Source organism: Schistocerca serialis, chromosome 1, assembly GCF_023864345.2.
Source record: "Schistocerca serialis cubense isolate TAMUIC-IGC-003099 chromosome 1, iqSchSeri2.2, whole genome shotgun sequence".
NCBI lineage: Eukaryota > Metazoa > Arthropoda > Insecta > Orthoptera > Acrididae > Schistocerca > Schistocerca serialis.
This window is the reverse complement of record NC_064638.1, coordinates 917929760-917949637: the sequence shown is the minus strand read 5'-3', so window position 1 is coordinate 917949637 and position 19878 is coordinate 917929760. Positions and strand designations below refer to the sequence as shown.

At 36.7% G+C, this 19878-nt stretch overlaps 1 protein-coding gene across 2 annotated transcripts in view; it reads right to left on the bottom strand.

Moving 5' to 3' along the window:
- Positions 1-1641, bottom strand: part of LOC126412290 (armadillo repeat-containing protein 5-like) — a 227696-nt gene extending 226055 nt beyond the window's left edge. The window contains exons 1-3 of one of the 2 annotated variants that reach the window (XM_050081806.1): positions 1552-1641; positions 1049-1341; positions 693-919 (exon numbers count right to left, since the gene is read on the bottom strand). In XM_050081806.1, coding sequence (XP_049937763.1) covers positions 693-919; positions 1049-1291 — 470 coding nt within the window. In that variant the 5' untranslated portion in view covers positions 1292-1341; positions 1552-1641. Of the gene's footprint in view, positions 1-692; positions 920-1048; positions 1457-1551 lie in introns of those variants that run through there. The other variant, XM_050081816.1, reaches the window with a different exon arrangement.
- Positions 1642-19878: the final 18237 nt, after the last annotated feature.

Sequence of the window (19878 nt, the reverse complement as noted above, 5' to 3'; positions counted from 1 at the left end):
CTTTTGAAAGAAGAAATGAAGGTCTCTACATAATTTCTCCATTGGTTTTTTCCTTAGGGAATGCTCAAAAACAAGGAGCTCATACCATAAATGAAGTCAAAAGTCCAATTTGTGCAGTATGTGTGACATGGCAATGACCTACTGTTTTGTCACAAACACTTACACAAATGAGAAAATGCACTATTATATCTACAACAGAGCAGGAATATATGCTGACATGAAAGTTTATTAGTAAAGAAGCTTCTAAAACAGGTACCTAACCAGCAATGTTAAATTATTTAACTATAGTTCAGTGCTATTAGTTATAAAAAGAGATAATTTCTTGTAGACACATGTGAAGTCATAGACTGGTTTAGCTAAAGAAATTAGCCTATAACCAAAAGCAAAATTGTTAGAATATTTTCAACAGGGTTGCAAAATTCTGGTGAATACTGTTTTAAATATCTTGTTCCGAGAAAAGGTGGGCGACATGACTTGGTAATAAGTAGCCAGACAGGGATGGTGTAGAAAATTTGTGAAAGCAATAGCTTTTATTGAGAACAGAGTTGCTATAACACGTAAGTTTTTGCAGGTTCCTTACTGGAATTAAAAATTCTAAAATGGAAAGTGAGTTATTCATTAATTTTATTACGTTATTCATTAATTTTATTAAATTAAGTAATGGCAGTAAAATGATTGCAATATGTATGTACCTGATGGCTCTCACTAGCATCTGAATGGTAGCTAAAGAGTTAGTACCGTCTGAACCGCTCATAGGAGCTAGAACAGATGAAATACCAGCACGGTGCAGTCTGTCTGCCAACGTGCGGTCCTGTGCAAGGTTTCCCACAAGACGGCAAGCTCTTCCTCGAATACTATCCCTCTGTTCCTCTTGGCGCAGTAACTGAACAAGAGCTTCTGACACTCCAGCGTCTAATGCCTGAGAACATTGAAAATATTGTATTACACATTTCGTTGCGTTTAATGTTAACAGTTGAATCTAAATATACTAGAACTTGCAGACAAAAGAAAACGAAAAAGACATTTTAAAACCTAAGTAACGACGCACCTGGTTCCGTGCAGGCCTCTGTAAGCACGCATTCCCCAAAATACTTAAACATACGTCTACGATGTTCTCGTTTGGTTTACGCAAATAATGAACTAAAATCTGAATAACTTTATTGTCTAGAAGAAGCTCGACACCTTCTTTCGTGTTGGACACATTCTTCCGAATTTCTAATAAAGTCTTGTACACCTCAGAATCGGACGTCGACTTCAATTTTGAGAAATATTTAGCTGCTGCTGTACTCATTTCTCGTTACTATAAATTCCAGAATAATTCCAACATAATCGTCATAAAGTCTGGAAGACGATGGCTTCAAGATAGTTGGAAATAACACTTTCTGGTATGGAAAATCAAGTACGCTCGAAATATGTTAATTAATAATATCGTGTGATATTATATTATGAATTTAAGGTACATGTGTTTTTCAAAAAAATAACGAAAACAACTTTTTTTCGAGAATTAACCTCAAAATTAATAAAGTTTTACGATAGAGTACGTATGCCAACCTCTACATGGAAAAACCCCTTAGATGACGCATCGATGCGGTACATGTTATATGACTTTCTAGATACTTTCTACAATCTTCTTTGTTATGTATATCTGTCTTCACTCCGTATGATAAAACAGGTATACAATTAAAAAGGACAATAGATACAAATAATGCAATTCGTACTATTTACATGAGATACGTTATTTGTAATGTTGGCAAGCAGTACACATCAACACTTCGTTAAGATACAAACATCACAAGGGCTACGGAAATCAGTATGCTAAAACAAATTGTGCTAACGAAAATGCAAGGTCTCAATTGTTTTCGCAGCGACAAAAGCAGTTTTAATTGCAATGGGTAACTTACACAAACCTGTAAATTATTTTCACGGTAACACATTTTACAACTAATAAGAACGGACGAAGAACAATTTTCTTAGTTTTTGGATTTTGACGTCACGTTTATTTTACATTCGCTTCATATCCCTATGTTAAGGCTGAATTATTGTTTCAGTAGGTATGTGAAACATTTCCGTGCCACACTGCCTGTGATTCATTCGAGAGGCAAGTGGTTGTTGTAAAGAGGGGAATAGAATAGTTTTTCAAAAGTGATTCAAACAATCCGACTGACAAATCTGAGAAGACTAGCAGTCACTACAATGACAGAAATATTTCATTGAAGATTGAACCATATGCCTCTCAAAATCCAATTTTTCAAATGCCGCTTCCGATCGAATTTTCTCTTCCACTTTCGATAATAGAATAACATAGTCGTTTCTGATAAGCTCTCGTCTTTTTTTCCCTGCTATCATACTGTTCGCAAGGCTTAGCGCTAGTGATGGGCTAAACTGCGATTTTCCGATATCAGTGATTTCTGTGGATGCTACTTTTCAGTATCTGTTATTCTTAACTGTGATTTGTCGCAGTTAACAGTCGCAGTTAAGGAACCTAAGTCGCGTATCCCTCCGCCACTGCTATTTCTGCGATTTCTGCTACCTCCGCGATTTCTGCGACTTCTGTGACTTCTCCTACTTCTGTGTCTTCCGCGATTTCTGTGGCTTCTGCTACTTCTGCGATTTCTGCTACTTCTGCGATTTCTGTGACTCCTGCGATTTCTGCGACTTACCACCGTATGAAAAAGCTACATCTGTCCACACAGAAAATTGCATCTCAACAAACCTGTCATTGGTAAGTATGTTTTACGTTTATTCTTCCGTTGGCTTTAATCTTGTATTAAAGAAACAACTGTGAAAATATTAATAGTGTAATTAATATGTAAGTAGCCATACAGTACCGTAATAGTTCGTGTTTAGAAAATGAATTCTAACATATTGTTATGTTCTCAGGTACCCGAACTACATTTCAGTCACTCAGTAAAGTGATAACTCAAAATATCATTGTCAGTAGATCTGGAGAAATTGCCACTGCATCTTTAGACCGTTTTCGTCAGACGAGAGGTTCGTTTCTAACTGTTTCGATGGACTTAATTACTTAAGTGAGATCGTTCTTGCAAATGTCAAATATACCCCATTGAGTGGCTTTCATTACAGCAAATATTAGCAATTTACTCTGTCAATTATATTGCTTGTAATTAGTGACAGCAAAAATTGTTTAATAATCCTTGTGATTTTGCAGACACAGTTTTGGTTGCTGTACGTATCTATCCACACATCAAGGCTGTTGGGAGAGACTCGTGAAGATTCAAGAGAGCTCTTAGAGGATTTGCAGTTTAAAAGCGACATTATTGCGAAATAAGTGTGCAGATGAGTGATTAAACTGTGTTTTATTGAAGTTGTTGTGCGATCTTAAAGGAATAATGAATGTTAAATACAGTGAGCGAATAATGAAAATCTCATTTTCCACATGTTAAGGCGTCCTATACCCGTAATTTTCCGCCACATATTTATTGGTAAACACTTGTTGGAGAGTGACATGCCCCCCCCCCCCCCCCCTATTTCTCCACAATCTTGGTGTGACACTGACCTGTAACATATCCCGAAGTCTACAACATGCATTTTGAGGCTGTTGATACGAAAGTAGGAAGTACAGATCTTACAGTTAAATCAGGAATGGCTTAAGTGAATTACTTGAAAGTAACACAGGAAAAGCTTACTTTATGTAGGTGGTAGTAGTGTTGGCAAAAAGTTCTTGTGTATGAAGTTGCCATGTAGAACACCAGGTGTAAAACTTTTCTCCTGAGTCTTGAACTGTGTCGGAACAAAAGTGAGGCATTCATATGACACAATAATACTGTTTTTATTTCACTACACTTATACAGGTATCTGAGTTCTGCTATGTTAACATTGCAAAGTCCTGTAGGCATGTGGAGTATTAACCAAAACTGTCATATTGGAAGCAAAATCAAACACATTTGTTACGTTACTAGATATTTTCAGGAGAAAAAGGCAATGTTGCTTCTTATTAATATAATACATTCAGAGTCACAGCTGTGTTTGACCAATTGCTGATGCTGAATGTGCATGTCGTCATATAATATGAAGGGCTTATTTCAATAGTGGTACAAGTCCATTACCTCCACTTTCCTGTCTATAATGCTTCTGAAATTAATGATCAAACAAACATAAATAAAGGTTCATCTCTAGCAAGAAGCCATATGCTTGAATATTTCTGGTATTTCAACTGCAGATTTTTCAGCACTCAATTAACTTTACGACTCTGTATCTCAAAATGAATAAAAGTAGACTTGTACCACTATTGAAATAAGCCCTTCATGTTCAGTATTATGCACAGTCATACACAGCACGTCGATCTCGTGAGGGACAAGGCTCTCGTAACGAAGTACGTACGTCGGTCAACAGATGGCACTAGGAAAAGAATGTTAACTGCGCTTTTTAGTTGCTACTTGCGACTCTTAGTTGCGATTTGTCACAGAAATCGCAGTTTGACTCGGTAGCGAATAGCATAGTATGAACTTTGCTCAACAGATGGCACTGCTAACTGCGCTTTTTAGTTGCTACTTGCGACTCTTAGTTGCGACTTGTCACGGAAATCTCAGTTGGACTAGATAGCGTGTCGCAGAGATGAGCGTAGTACGAACTTTGGCCAACAGATGGCACTGTTAACTGCGCTTTTTAGTTGCTACTTGCGACTCTTATGCTCGGTTTACACTAGCAAGTTATTGCAGCAATTTACTTGCGCGGAGGAACTCGCCGCGCGATTTGCGAGTGTAAACATATCGCCAAGTCGACTTGCGACCGTAGCAATTTATTGCAGAAGTGACTTGCTGTACGTTTTCCACTTCCAGTGTGAACGCCACGCAAGAAGTATCTGCAAGTAACTTGCAGCTTTTAGGATTTATTTCTATTTCCTGCAAGCAGGAAGCGCAAGTTAGAGTATGTATGTCGTCTGCATAACACTCATATTTAACTTTTTACTTACTGTGGTGACTTAATTTTATGCAACCATCTTACGTATTATATGCAAACAAATTTCAGAAATGGAGGAGAAACGGGAATGGATGAAGCAGGATGCAGAACATTTTACTGACGCCGTGGAGAGCTACCCCGAAATACAGAACGTGCATAACCGAAACTTTAAGGATAGAGTGAAGAAGATGAGCGCATTAAATGAAATCTCGTCGATATTCGAAAGTAGCATAACTTGAAGACACAACCCCGTTGCCACCTGCATCCACTCGCTTGTTGTTTTAGGAGTCTAGAAGAAGATGATGTGTAATCATTATATGTTCTATTTACTTAGCTTGTCACTTTCCATTTTATGAGCATTAGAAAAAAAAAAACAATTTTATAAGCATATCATTCTGTAAAATTCAGTTTATTTCAATAAAAATTTAATTTCATTGTTGTGTTTTCACATACCTTCAAATAATTTTCCCTTTTCAAAACGTTAAAAATGGCTCTACATACATTGGGTACGATCAGAAAAATCGTGCTGACGGGAGTATGAAACAAGTACATTAGGGACTTGTATGAGTCTCTTACAAAGAAAAGATTTCAAAATTCAAACTTTTTTTGGTTGTGTGTTTCACATAAATAAATGAAATGCCTATTTTATTCGTAGCTCACCGGTGGCTATAAATCATAGAGTGAGTAGCAAACGTTCCTTTGCTGAAATAGCATTACCGAAGTTTGATATGACGGGCACTATTAACACCAACAAATACTCCAGATCATTTGAGGACATTCTGCAAAAGTTTTCAAAAGTATCCATGTTCTCGATACTCAGTTCTGGCAAAAGGTTATTACAGGCACCATTTTGCGATCTTCTCATTATCTACTCTCTAACCCAAATACTTCTCTTTTTCTTTTTCACGTTTTGCATTACAATTACAAGAGCTGCAGCATATCTCACCCGCCTACTTGTCATTTTACACTTTGGCTGGCACTCGTAGTGGTACTGAAAGCATATGTAAACAGTATCAGCAAGTTATTGACGCAAGTTTCTTGCCAAAGAACTTGCGGAAGAATCTTGCTTAATTCTTGAGCTGCTGTGTAAACAAAGCTGCAAGCGGCTAGCAATAACTTGCAGCAATAACTTCTGCAAGCGACTTGCTAGTCTAAACCCACCTTTAGTTGCGACTTGTCACGGAAATCGCAGTTAGACTCAATAGCGTGTCGCAGAGATGAGCGTAGTACGAACTTTGGCCAACAGATGGCACTGTTAACTGCGCTTTTTAGTTGTTACTTGCGACTTCTAGCCGCGATTTGTCACTGAAATCGCAGAAAGCAGTACGGAATTCGGCCAACAGATGGCTCACGGCGTTGAATGTGAAATGCTACTTGCGACTGCTAACTGTGACTGAAATCGCAGTTAGATTTTGTAAAGTTGTTATTGTGATATCTGTGACTTCTCAATCACTGTGATTTCTAACAGATACGCGATTTCCTGCCCACCACTACTTAGCGCAAACGTGACGTCATTATGACCTAGAGCTGTCTATCGACTTTCATGATTGTTCGGTTCACAGCACGTGAGACGAACATGAGCGTCAAAAAAATATCTTTCATCTCACGTAGAGAGAGCCACCACACAACATGATGGTGAGCATACTGTCAGCTGATGACATGCGACAGGAATGCAGTAACTAACCAGGTGTGCCTTGTGAGGGGAAAAGTTCATGTCGTTCGAAAAACGTGGCCATGAAAGTATCCATGCCACTGTCAATGATAGATTTCAGCAAATTAAATATATCATATCACCAGACTCATTCGGTATACTCCTGCTTTGGGAATAATACCGGCCGCATTCTTCATTTGTGTAGCCTGTTGCGTAATTAGTTTATCGATGCTTATACGGTGTATGCAACCACTGAAACGCTTTTTATCGTCACTTAGCAACAATTAAAACATCGTCATTCATGGGAGTTTCTTGATTGTTTCTAGCTTATAGTGAAAATGTTATGTCTGCATAAATGTAGTATAATACATCCGTATCCAAGTAATCACAATGAAACTCGTATGCTTCCTATTTTGGACACTTTTTAGCAGGAAAACAAAGGAGATACATCTCTGGTAATTCCCACCTTTCGGATTTTTGTAACACACCATACAGATACGCCGGCATAGTAGACAATTTGTAACAATCTTGTTTCACTGTACAATACTTAAAATTTCCTGTTTTGCTTCTTGATCGCATGATTTTACAATATTACTTCCTATTTCACTTCCCTCAAGATGGAGTGTCTATCCTTCTTGCGATCTGAAGACATTGTGGAGGCAGAAGATATAGTCCCACTGGATAATGCCTCACGAATCACTGAACTGTGCCATGTTCTTGATAAAAGGAAAAGAGTAACGCAACAATTATGCGAAACAATGTAGATATAAGTAACTGAAAAATATAATGTATTAAACAGCGAAAAACGAAACAGTATTAATGACAAGAAAAGTCAGTAGTAAAGCAATATTTTTTCAGACAGCCAATACTACCACTGCGCATGTGGGTAGTGACGAAGGGAGCATTGGGAGGACTGTTTTCCTGTTCCTCACCTCATCTCTCCTTTAGTACTTGTGCGTACATCACATCGTGTTGCATCCCAATTTGCTTGATTGCACTTGAACTTGTTAAGTTACAATAATGCACGCAGCCCAGTGCTGTGCCACACGCACTATGCACTTCTGAATTGCTGAATTGGTTATACAACCACTCGCTCTTAGAAAGAGCTGTACCCAAAGACTGCAAAATTGCACAAGTCACACCAATACCTAAGAAAGGAAACAGGAGTAATCTGCTGAATCACTAACTAACTTCGAATTGCAGTAGGATTTAGGAACATCTACCATACTCAAACATTGCAAATTATCTCAAAGAAAGCGATTTACTGACGGATTACCAACACAGGTTCGGAAAATACCGTTCTTGCGAAACACAACTAACTCTTTATTTTCATGAAGTAATGAGTGGTATCAACAGAGGACGTCAAATTGATTCCATATTTTTAGGTTTGCAGGATTTTGACACCTTTCCTCGCAAGCGACTCCTAATCAAATTATATGCTGCAAGAGACGACTGTGCGAAGGGCAGAAGTAGAAATTGTTCTGTATAAGGATGCACTCTCCCCGTTTGCTCCTTGCCAGTTTTCCTCAGAAGTGTGGCACAGCACTGGGCTGCGTGCGTTATTGTAACTTAACAAGTTCAAGTGCAATCAAGCAAATTGGGATGCAACACGATGTGATGTACGCACAAGTACTAAAGGAGAGATGAGGTGAGGAACAGGAAAACAGTCCTCCCAATGCTCCCTTCGTCACTGTTGTTGTTGGTAGAAGCAGTGAAAGAAGATAGATGATTAGTTATTTATTTCCATAAGTTACAAGCAGTGCCTTCACATGCTATAGAATTGCGTTGTAAGCAGCCTTCAGTCTGCTCAAGGTAGCTGACACTGCACATCCGCTCCTCACCAGCTGCTGCTATGCCATTACGGCCATGGTGGCTTTGACACTCGCCGCACTGCAATGCCGTGGCACTGGGTGAAGGCGACGTGTGTGTTGGACATATTGGCGCCCATTTGTGAGGTGTTCTGTCCCCTCCCGCCCATCGCCGTTCTTCTTTATCTTTAGAACCACAATGATGGTTGTCATGTAGCTACATAGTACGACAATCGAGGCCCGCCAATTAGGAAGGCCCTGCCCCATCGGCCAAAGTATCAGGAATGCTGGTGTCCTGAACCAAGACGATAAGGAAGGCAGCAACATCTACCCATCTGCGACGGTAGCAGACTGTGGTGTTTAACTCTGAGATTGTGTTTATAGCGAAGTAGCCAATTTCTCCCCATAGTAGCTGCTATTGCCCAGTAATCTGCAGGAAATCTACAATAGACCTTTGCCAGATGTAACCTTACTATAATCTGGGAATTGAGTGCGAACATTATGTGTGCCATTGATCAATCAATCTGACTGACTGCCTTACAACCTAAAATGTTGGGATATTCATGGAGTAAAGTAATAGCTAATGTTCACCTGACACCATTTGTCAAGACCGCGTAAGTCCAGGTATTACGAAGGTATCAGCAGTATCAGTCTGCTTTACTCGCTCAATGAGTTTGTAATAGTACAGGACAGGTTCGCAAAAGCTCTTGGCACATGTTGTTGCATTAGCAGTAGCATTTCTCTCGTCGCTTAACGAAGGTGATGTGATCCTGTCTAGTTGTCCTGCATATTCCATTTCAGCTGAGGTCTACCATCTGGCTTGCAAAAAGTGCTGATATTGTATTTTCCTCTGACCCAGTTCTCAGTCGTGAAACTCTGTTCTTTGCACCCACCATGTGTCGACTTCGAAAATATTACCTATTTGCTGCCTTGTAAAATGTTGGCATGTGACATACCCCTCTCCTGTAAAAAAATGGTCCTGAATTTTTAGGAAAAACAATGAAAATCTGAACTTTTAATATACAAATCTTACTTTATTTGCAAAATACTTTACCGGATTAACCTATGCTACAATTTCTATGTTTCTTTCTGGTACAAACTATTGCAGATTGATCTCGTGTTTGAGTTTTAACTCTGCTTGCCTTATTTTACCTTCTAGAAAAAGGTAAACTGCACAAATGACGGCTACTACTGCGATTATACTGAGGGCTGTTGCACTAATTGTAATCATGTTCTGCTTTCATTCATGGTGATGTTCCTGAACAAGTCTTAACATTTGATCAATGCAATTTACCCATTTCCTACATCAATTAATTTATCTATGCTCTATAGAACCATAGCATGTAGTGTATAACTTAGAAAGGAAATATTTTGAAAAGGAAAAGTACTGAAAGGATTTTCTGGACAATACAATGTTGATTGTATGTTAGTAATTACGCATGATGGTTGCTGATAAATGAAAGTCTATTCCTGGAAAATCACATTCTGTTCCATCGATTAAGATACCACTCAGCTGCAATTCTACCATTACTAAATACCATGAGCAGTGATGGATCATTGTAAATACATATTTGTTACCTGACTTACTTCTGTGAAATGGTCCCATAATATCACCTCCTACCATCTGAAATGGGTATTCGAATGCTGATAGACTATGTAACTGCTTCTTTTGATGGCATAAACCAGCACATTGTGCACATGGAATACAGTTATTGACATTGGCACGTCTTGGTTTCCATGAGACCCTTCTTCATGTGCTTTCCATGATACTTCTGTCCACAAAGTTCCTGGAACTACAACATTTGGTCCACACTTTGTTGATATACACAATATCCTATCATGTATGATAAAATGTAGCTGTTTGCAAAACACCTGATACTCTTTATCACTTGCTTGCGCCCTCTTCAGATCTTTCAGATAAAATGCAGAGATTTGCAATGCCCAAATCTTCCTGCCAAGTGTGTCAGTATTTGTGTGTTTCACACCCAATTTGTGGATTACATCATATTGAAAGTCAAGTCCAACTCATTAGATCACTTGAAGGGTCTACCATTTTAAAGCTGCACGATCAGTAATCACTTACGAATTCATGTCCATCTAGACAACATCGAATATAAGAAATACCTTTTCAGTGATATAATAACTTTACTTGGCATTATAAAGCTGATGAGGTGCATATGCGAGTGGGTGTTCTTTCACATCAATAATTTGCCACAAAATTGCTCCTAAAGCTGTCCCACTTGTGTCACACAACAATATGAATTCCTTTGTAAAATCTGGGACAATCGAAATTGGATGCAAAGTTAACACATATTTTAAATTTTGAAATGCTAGCTGACACCCAGGTGTCCAGCTACATGTAACAGCTGTATGTAATAATTTTGTTAGTGGCTGTGACACTTCAGCAAATCCCTTCACTAATTTTCTGTAGAAATTTGCCAATTCTAGGGAAAACTGTAATTGTTTAACTGTCTGAGGGACCAGAAAGTCATATACTGCTGATGTAAGGCGCATATCTGTCCTTCCTCCATCTTGGCTAATTATATGTCCCATATAGTTAACCTGTTACTGTGCAGAGTAACACTTATCAATACTAAATGTAAGTGAAGCCTTCTCAAACTTATCAAATACCATCTCTAAATGCTGAAAATGTTCTTCTAGACATTTTGAGAATACAGTTATATGATCTAGATTGACCATGCGTTTTTTTTAGGTTTACACCTTGAGAACTCTATCTAATAAACAAATCTTTAACATAATGCAGCGCTTCAGCTTCCATAAATTGTTCAGAAAAAAAATGCAGCCTTCAGTGGCAAGGTGAATTGTTTAGATTACCTAGGTTTCGATACCAATAATGGTATCTTCTTCAAATCCTATAAATAAACCTATAGAGACATATGTTAAACGTTGAAATACAACATCAATCTAAAAATTTCATAATAAGGAAAATCATGATACTTACAAAAATTAAATTATTTTGAAGGCCAAACTCTGGCCACGTCAGAATAAAATTAATACAGTATAAACACACATAATCATAAGATTATGTCTGTCAATACTAAAAAAAATAAGGCAAATGTAGACGGAGCTATGGCGAGCCAGGAATAAGGTCACATGTAAGCAACAAGGAAACTAGGCATCGTCAGCATATGTGTGGCGAGACTCGGCCAGCGCTCGCTATAGGGACAAACTGTCTCAAAATTACTTAGAGCAAAGTAAATTGTAAACAAAATGTGATGGGAAATAGTCCTGCAAATGAACGAATGCTTACCTATTGGTACAGTACATTAAACAACTTTACTGAGAACTAGCTACTATGTCAGAGCATGCAAATTTATATTCAAATTTTTAATAAGAGGGCAAAACCCCACTACAGTAACTAATAAATTAGTATGAGAAACACAGTATTGTGAAGCATAAAGTATCTTGAACATTAAACAGGCAAATAAAGAAACACCTTTGCAACTGGCGCCATTACCAGTATAATACAAAATACGCTACTGGCCATTAAAATTTGCTACACCAAGAAGAAATGCAGATGATAAACGGGTATTCATTGGACAAATATATTGTACTAGAACTGATATGTGACTACATGTTCACTCAATATGGTGCATAGATCCTGAGAAATTAGTACCCAGAACAACCACATCTGGCCATAATAACAGTCTTGATACGCCTGGACATTGAGTCAAACAGAGCTTGGATGATGTGTACAGGTACAGCTGCCCATGCAGCTTCAACACGATACCACAGTTTGTCAAGAGTAGTGACTGGCGTATTGTGACGAGCCAGCTGCTCAGCGACCTTTGACCAGACGTTTTCAGTTGGTGAGATATCTGGAGAATGTATTGGCCAGGGCAGCAGTCGAACATTTTCTGTATCCAGAAAGGCCCATACAGGACCTGCAACATGCGGTCGTGCATTATCCTACTGAAATGTAGGGTTTCACAGGGACCGAATGAAGGAAAGAGCCACGGTCGTAACATATCTGAAATGTAACGTCTACTGTTCAAAGTGTCGTCAGTGTGACCAAGAGGTGACTGAGACGTGTAACCAATGGCACCCCATACCATCACGCCAGGTGACACGCCAGTATGGCAATGACGAATACATGCTTCCAATGTGCGTTAACCACAATGTCGCCAAACACGGATGCAACCATCATGATGCTGTAAACAGAACCTGGATTCATCTGAAAAAATGACGTTTTGCCATTCATGCACCCAGGTTCGTCATTGAGTACACCATCGCAGCGCTCCTGTCTGTGATGCAGCGTCAAGGGTAACCACAGCAGTGGTCTCTGAGATGACAGTCCACGCTGCTGCAAACGTCGTTGAACTATTCGTGCAGATGGTTATTGTCTTGCAAACGTCCCCATCTGTTGACTCAGGGATCGAGACGTGGGTGCACGATCCGTTACAGCCATGAAGATAAGATACCTGTCATCTCGACTGCTAGTGATACAAGGGCATTGGCATCCAGCACGGCGTTTCGTATTACCCTCCCGAATCCACTGATTCCATATTCTGCTAACAGTCATTGGATCTCGAACAATGCGGGCAGCAATGTCACGATACGATAAACTGCAGTCGAGATAGGCTACAATCCGACCTTTATCAAAGTCGGAAACATGATGGTACGCATTTCTCCTCCTTACACGAGGCATCACAACAATGTTTCACCATGCAACGCCAGTCAACTGCTGTTTCTGTATAAGAAATCGGTTGGAAACTTTCCTCATGTCAGCTTGTTGTAGGTGACACCACCGGCGCCAAGCTTGTATGAATGCTCTGAAAAGCTAATCATTTGCATATCACAGCATCTTCTTCCTGACACTTAAATTTCACATCTGTAGCACATCATCTTCATGGCATTTTAATGGCCAGTAGTGTACATAGAAACACAGTGTACAGACGCGCTATAATAAAGGGAGAAAGCAGACAGGAAACAGCATTGGCCATGCGATATGGACATTAATGACATTAATGTTCTCTCACTAAATCATCACTCACCTGTGTCATTTCAGTTGTAGATGAAGTATTCAAATAACAAAATCAGATAAATATTTTACTACATAATTTTTATCATCACCAATTACTATTTTCACAAACAACAATAGTAGAACTAACTTCATTTCTATATACTTAAAACATTATAAGAATAATTTGAACCAAATATCAATGTATTTATTAAAGAACCAGCATCTGTGTGTGGTGTACATATAATTTTCATTAATAAAATTAAGAAATCTAAACAAAATTTCTCTCCAAAATTCACTCGATTATAGACATCATCAACAATAAGTTTACATATAACAATAAACAGTTCTCTATGATTATTGATGAAAAGAATAATCTGTGGTTTTATGTAAAATAACTTCCTAATATTTTAGAATAAAATCGTCATCAAGATGCTATCAAACTGCATGTTAAAGAAATGTGTTGTAAAAAATATGAAAATGTCAGTAATGGCGAAAAAATTCAATCTAAATATTTAACAAATTCAACAGGATTTATCAATGAACCAGGTCTATATTCTATAGTTATGAGATAAAAAGGTGCCTTTTGCTCAAAATTTTGCTGTTGCGGTCTTCAGTCCTGAGACTGGTTTGATGCAGCTCTCCATGCTACTCTATCCTGTGCAAGCTTCTTCATCTCCCAGTACCTACTGCAGCCTACATCCTTCTGAATCTGCGTAGTGTACTCATCTCTTGGTCTCCCTCTACGATTTTTACACTCCACACTTCCCTCCTGTACTGATCCCTTGATGCCTCAGAACATGTCCTACCAACCGCTCCATTCTTCTAGTCAAGTTGTGCCACAAACTCCTCTTCTCCCCATTTCTATTCAATACCTCCTCATTAGTTATGTGATCTACCCATCTAATGTTCAGCATTCATCTGTAGCACCACATTTCGAAAGAGTCTATTCTCTTCTTGTCCAGACTATTTATCGCCCATGTTTCACTTCCATACATGGCTACACTCCATACAAATACTTTCAGAAACGACTTCCCGACATGCAAATCAATCCTCGATGTTAACAAATTTCACTTCTTCAGAAACACATTCCTTGCCATTGCCAGTCTACATTTTATATCCTCTCTACTTCAACCATCATCAGTTATTTTGCTCCCCAAATAGCAAAACTCCTTTACTACTTTAAATGTCTCATTTCCTAATCTAATTCCATCAGCACCACCCGACTTAACTCGACTACATTCCATTGTCCTCGTTTTGCTTTTGTTGATGTTCATCTTATACCTTCCTTTCAAGACACTGTCCATTCCGTTCAACTGCTCCTCCAAGTCCTTTGCTGTCTCTGACAGAATTGCAATGTCATCAGCTTTTATTTCTTCTCCGTGGATTTTAATACCTACTCCGAATTTTTCTTTGATTGAATAACATCGGGGAGAGGCTACAGCCCTGTCTCACACCCTTCCCAACCACTGCTTACCCTTCATGTCCCTCAACTCTAAAAACTGCCATCTGGTTTCTGTACAAATTGTTAATAGCCTTTTGCTCCATGTAATTTACCCCTACCACCTTCGAAATTTGAAAGAGAATATTCCAGTCAACATTGTCAAAAGCTTTCTCTAATTCTACAAATGCTAGAAACATAGGTTTGCCTATCCTTAATCTTTCTTCTAAGATAAGTCGTAGGGTCAGTATTGCCTCACGTGTTCCAACATTTCTACGGAATCCAAACTGATCTTCCCCGAGGTTGGTTTCTAGCAGTTTTCCATTAGTCTGTAAGGAATTCGTGTTAGTATTTTGCAGCTGTGACTTATTAAACTGATAGTTCGTTAATTTTTACATCCGTCAACACCTGCTCTCTTTGGGATTTGCATTATTATATTCTTCTTGAAGTATGAGAGAATTTCGCCTGTCTCAAACACCTTGCTCACCAGTTGGTAGAGTTTTGTCAGCACAGGCTCTCCCAAGGTTGTCAGTAGTTCTAATGGAATGTTTCTACTCCCGGGGCCTTGTTTCAACTTTCAGTTCTCTGTCAAACTCTTCATGCAGTATCGTATCTCCCATTTCATCTTCATCTACTTCCTCTTCCATTCCATAATATTGTCCACATGAACATCGCCCCTGTATAGACCCTCTATATACTCCTTCCACTTCTCTGCTTTCCCTTCTTCGCTTTGAACTGGGTTTCCATGTGAGCTCTTGATATTCATGGTTCTCTTGTCTCCAAAGGTCTCTTTAATTTTCCTGTAGGCAGTATCTATCTTACCCCTAGTGAGATAAGCCTCTACATCCTTACATTTGTCCCTGCTTAGCCATTTTGCACTTCCTGTCGATTTCATTTTGAGACGTTTGTATTCCTTTTTGCCTGCTTCACTTACTGCATTTTTGTATTTTCTCCTTTCATCAATTAAATTCAGTATTTCTTCTGTTACCCAAGGATTTCTACTAGCCCTCGTCTTTTTACCTACTTGATCCTCTGCTGCCTTCACTATTTCATTCCTCAAAGCTACCCATTTTTCTTCTACTGTATTTCTTTCCCCCATTCCTGTCAATTGTTCCCTTATGCTCTCCCTGAAACTCTGTACAACCTCTGGTTCTTTCAGTTTATCCAGGTCCCATCTCCTTAAATTCCCACCTTTTTGCAGTTTCTTCAGTTTTAACCTACAGCTCATAACCAATAGATTGTGGTCAGAGTCCACATCTGCCCCTGGAAATGTCTTACAATTTAAAAACTTGTTCCTAAATCTCTGTCTTACCATTATATAATCTATCTGAAACCTTCTAGTATCTCCAGGGTTTTTACATGTATACAACCTTCTTTCATGATTCTTGAACCAAGTGTTAGCTATGATTAAGTATGCTCTGAGCAAAATTCTACCAGGCGGCTTCCTCTTTCATTTCTTAGCCCCAATCCATATTCACCTACTATGTTCCCTTCTCTTCCTTTAGCTAGTGTCGAATTCCAGTCACCCATGACTATTAAATTTTCGTCTCCCTTCACTACCTGAATAATTTCCTTTATCTCATCATACAATTCATCAATTTCTTCATCATCTGCAGAGTTAGTTGGCATATAAACTTGTACTACTGTAGTAGGTGTGTGCTTCGTGTCTATCTTGGCCACAATAAGGCGTTCACTATGCTGTTTGTAGTAGCTTACCTGTCCTCCTATTTTTTTTATTCATTATTAACCCTACTCCTGCATTACCCCTATCTGATTTTGTATTTATAACCGTGTATTCACCTGACCAAAAGTCTTGTTCCTCCTGCCACCGATCTACACTAATTCACACAATATCTAACTTTAACCTATCCATTTCTCTTTTTAAATTTTCTAACCTACCTGCCCGATTAAGGGATCTGACATTCCACGCTCTGATCCATAGAACGCCACTTTCCTATCTCCTGATAACAATGTCCTCCTGAGTAGTCCCCGCCCAGAGAATATTTTACCTCCGGAATATTTTACCCAAGAGGACGCCATCAACATTTAATGAAGAATATAAAATTAAAAAAGAAATAAAAGAGATGTATAAACATCAAATAACTCACTTAGAAAATTTAAATAAAATTCAATAAGATAACATTCAAAATTTAAATGGAGTAGTTGATAGAGCTAGAGAACGTTTACATGAAAGAAAAGAAGAAATGAATACATTATTAACTCATGTTGTTCCTCAAGCACTCAATGAAAATTTAAGACCAACTTTCGTTTACTTAAAATTATTTTATTATGACTGTGACCAAAAAAATTATATAGAACTGAAAATAGGCATTGTAATTGTGAAGAAACGTTAAGAATTAAAGACAATCCTACTTCAGTAAATTTATATCAACGAATGAAACAAACCTTAAGAATCATTTGTTGTCAGAATTATTTTAATATTTTAAACATATACACTCAAGAACAATTGATTAATGATACAATAAATCTAAAGGCAACGAATTGATTTTATATTTTTTTAATAACATTTCTAAAAAACGGACAAATAACTTCTTGTTTTAACCATTCATCAATACTCTCCTTACAAAAAATATGATTAGATTTTGTTTTTACAAATTAATAATTTTCATTACTTAAACATACAGAACATTCATTATTTTCTGAGATTGTACGATTCGTTCATATGTTTAAGATATTTTTTGTATGAATGATTCAAATAATACTTAATATTTTGGTTATATATTCCAAAATAACTTTATCGTGTAATGCTATTATAAAATGGTCAGATAATATTTGATTACTTGATATTTCATCCCAATCAGCTATATATTGATATTTTGTTATTAAATCTTCAAAAAAGTTTCTCTTATGAAAGCTTCTGATAATTGTTGAATTCCTGCTGAGTTGTTTCAGCTTAATTTATCTTGGAATCTTCATACTGTTCCATTATAAATGTCCATTTTGTTTCATAATCATTGAATATTTTTAAAATAACCAAAACTTTATTTCTGTATGTTTCAGGTAGTATAGAATATAATTTATATGATTCCTCAAAACATTAATTTTCAAGACAATAATTAGTTATTGTGATGACTTTCGTTTTTAATATCCTTTAATTCCTAATTCATTTCCTGTAGCTAAATTAATTTATTTATAGTATAATTTTGTAGTTCATTGTTAATAATTTTGTTAATAAGTACAATAAGTAATTGTTTTCAAAGTTTTTAATATCGTTTAATTCCTCATTCTGATGATTAAACTTTTAATTCCCTAGTAGTATCATTTTTTTACTTCACTGTTGTTGTTATTGATTTCTACAATGTCATAGTTATTAATCAGTTCAATTAGTTGTAGTTTTCTTAGTTATGAATGATGTTTAAGGCCAAATTGTTTTGCTCCAGCTTTCAATTTGTTTACTTTAGACTATTTAGACCCACAATCTATTAAGAAATAAATTTTATTAGATTCATAAAAGAAATATATAAATTTTTAGTCATCTTCAGTGATATAGATATTTAATATTTCAAGGCTCGAATTATCCATCTAAGGATTGTTCAGTAAAATATGTTGATTACAAATGATATTTTACCTTTTCTATATGGAATTCCAGGGGAGTACGCAGGTTAAAATTTTAAATGTATGTGTTTTTTAAGTGAAGATATTTGTAATTTTCGGTAGTTGATGAGATGTTAAATATATATTAAGAAATTTTAATAGTGCCAATTTCGCAATATTAAGAGGGAATGAAAAAAAATACAAAGAACATGGGTGTAACCAAAAGCTACTCCCTTTGAACACATATATTAATTATTTCTCAATAAAAGTAAATTTCCAAATACTTTCCTCATATTTAATTCTTGTATAACAGTCATAAAATTATTTATATTCATCTAATACACTAAATATTCGAAAACTATTTGTTTCAAACAACACAAATTTAAAAATCTCAAATGATTCTGACATTAATTAGTTTTGTTAAATTTAATTTTAAGGTCATTATACACTTTTTCTTCTTTAATAAATCAATTAACAGAATGAATATTATAATCAATACCAAAAGTATTAAATTATCAATAAAGCTCTAAATTTATATATACAAGAATTTTGAAAAGATATTTTTAAATTATGTACTTGATGAACATGATCGTAAAATATTAAAAGATTTAAATCTCGTCTCCCAGATGGGAATAAAATGTAGTGAAAATCATCGTAAAATATAGGAAAATTTAAGGGGGTGCGTTTTGCTCCCCCAGTCATATGTACATCCTCATAATGTTTTTATTAATTAGTCTGTATTTAAGAGAATTTAAACTCGTTCAATTTAGATGTTATAAAAAAATCAACAATATTTATCTTCATCAAACAGAATTAATGTAATTTTAATCCCACATCCCAGGTAGTCCTAATTTGTATAATAACATTACTTTTATTTACCCAACTGTGAATTGTCAAACACAAACCATTTATCATATAATTCATTATCTTCCTTTTTTTAAACCTTTTCAGCAAGATATACAGTGGGTATTTTGTTTTCTGTAATTCATGCTCATAAAAATTTCCTTTTATTTGTTCACCAGTTAAAACCCTTAATTTATATGTTACTGGTTTAGAATGAATAACATCTCGATTTCAAAAAGTTCTTTTGACGAATTGGCCATATACACTTCTTCAATAACTATATTAAACTAATTCTAACTTTATCACCAGTCTTAAATTTGCTCTATCATTAGATGTGAGCCCCATCTATTAGATGGGTTTTAAATTTTTTTCATTAACTTGTATTGGTTTCAGTTTTGTCCTTGATTGTTTTGTGTTGTTATAATTCTTCAGTTTCTGGTGATTTGAGGGAAAAGTGAAGTGATGTTGTGCAAGACTCATACTTTCCCTTTATTATTGAACTTACACAAAGTTCCTTTGCCAATCTTCTTTTCAGGGTAACCGGCTGAGATAGTCTGCCCCACTTCTTCTCCAAAGATAAGATGCTGTTTCTAGGAATTTTCTCTGCTCTTAAAATAACTCCATACACTCAAGATACTTTGAACTCAATCCTACTATATTTTCACAACATATAATAGTT